Source organism: Symsagittifera roscoffensis, chromosome 5, assembly GCF_963678635.1.
Source record: "Symsagittifera roscoffensis chromosome 5, txSymRosc1.1, whole genome shotgun sequence".
Taxonomy (NCBI): domain Eukaryota; kingdom Metazoa; phylum Xenacoelomorpha; order Acoela; family Convolutidae; genus Symsagittifera; species Symsagittifera roscoffensis.
This window is the reverse complement of record NC_087066.1, coordinates 15533868-15535796: the sequence shown is the minus strand read 5'-3', so window position 1 is coordinate 15535796 and position 1929 is coordinate 15533868. Positions and strand designations below refer to the sequence as shown.

At 39.7% G+C, this 1929-nt stretch overlaps 1 protein-coding gene across 1 annotated transcript; it reads right to left on the bottom strand.

Moving 5' to 3' along the window:
• Positions 1-330: 330 nt before the first annotated feature.
• Positions 331-1929, bottom strand: LOC134846377 (interferon-induced GTP-binding protein Mx1-like; the record flags this gene model as incomplete). The annotated part of the gene is given in 1 exon segment (XM_063863698.1): positions 331-1929. A coding segment is annotated over 1 exon segment (1463 nt), but the record flags the coding sequence as incomplete, so codon positions are not given.

Below are 1929 nucleotides of genomic sequence, written 5' to 3'. Positions count from 1 at the left end.
CTCATGGAAAAATTTGCCTGATTTTGTTTTATATTTACTTGCATGATAGCATCGTTTTTGCCAAAATTTTCTTAATGTTTTCCATCTAAAACTGTTATGCTCAGTGCGAAATATTAAGACAGGACTGTAACCTCGTTGATAGCAATGTTTCATAAAACTGGATGATATGAGTTAACGCGAAGGAAGACTTTGGAATGCGAGTGTTGTTTTGAAGTAAATCCAGGCAATATTAGTCCAGTTTTTAAAAATCAAATATAATTTACATCTATCTCGAAATGTTGAAATAATGTTCAACCTTTAAAAATTGATAAAAATTAAATTCGTGCCTGCTCTTGCAATTTAACAATAATAAATTGTTGATATGAAACCTAAAACATAATACCGTTGAATTAAGATTGATGAATTTAGTGTTCAGACATTGGTGAGTCTTTATTTAGTCCATATAATAGCTCAGTTTTTGTTACTCTCATGAGGATGCGCTTTTGATTTGACTCTCAATCTTCAGGTACTCCAGCTGCCATTTGCTGATCAGCAGCTCCTGCTCTTCCAGCTCTTTCCTTCTCATTTCCGATTTCGAATTGCTCCATTGCAGCTCACAGAAATCCTTCACCTCTCTGTCAATCATCTGGATTTCACGCTGCACTTCGTCGTTCAAGTAGTACAAGATAGTAGACGGAACCACGATTGAGATCCGATCCATCGCCAGGTCTTTCAGGACCTCCAGCGCCGACTCGTATGTGGCTTTTTTCTGTGATTCGTACTTCAAAACATCATCACCAAACAACCCGTCACAACTAGACATCATGTCCATGAAATCAGCAGTGTCGTCATCATGAGTTTCGAATCGGATCCTAGTGTTGGATCTCTTCCGGAAGTCTGTATCTTCGTCATCGTCATCATCGTTTGGAACCTTCAGGTTGATACCAACACGTGATCCGCCTGCTGATTTGCTTTTGATTCTTTTGTAAGTTTGTCGCATTTGTTCCATTCGTTCATCAAGGTCTAACCTCTTCAGAATTTTCAGGTACAAATGATCGTCAGTGTAGAAATACTGCTCATACTTGTGCACATTCTCAAGTTGCCCACTCAAAATTTGTTGTGCATTTTCAAAAATTGTTTTCAGTCTTGCTAACAGGAAATCAATATGACCCTGCTGGCCATCGAACATTTCAAACACCAATTGCATGATGACTTCCCTGTTCAGATTTCGAATTTCTTCTTTGCAGATCATTGCAGGTCCCACAAATGACGTCACAATAGGCACTGCGTATGTTTTGAAGTTTGCATAGTTGTGAAAATTCACCAATTCGCCCTTTCTCCAGGTTGATACCACCTCTCCCATGTTTTTCGAGTTCTCGACATCCACCATTTTTTGCTGGTAGCACTGCTTGAATCTCTCAAAGCACACTCGCTGCCGCGAAAACATATCTTGTGTTATCACGTGAGGAGAGTAATTTCCTTTTAAGGTATCCCTTGCAGCTTCGATGAATTTTTGCAATTTTTTGTCAACGGCCTCGGACGTGTTTTGCTCTGTTTCCGGAAGTCCGTTCAATTCTTCGCCAATATCGCATCTTAAATTTTCAACATTCGTCCAAGATGATCGAAACTCTTCCAAAATAGGTTTAAGTAGCATGTAGCATACTTTTTTGTACAAGTTTTGGAACGAGCAATGGTCTGGAGGTATTCCAAATTCCTTGCATATAGGTCGAAATATTTCTGCTTCCTGGGCGTCGTTTTTAGCTGCACTGTTCACAAACACACAATGTTTGTACTTATGGTAGTCCTGGTTTGCGATTTGTTGGAGCAGTTTTTGGAGCCGACTTTTATCGACCACACATTTATCGATTTTTGTGAAGACCACAACTGTTCGTTGACCTTCCGGGTCGACGCTGTTTACGAGGTCAAAAATTTTGTTCAGCGCCAGATCAC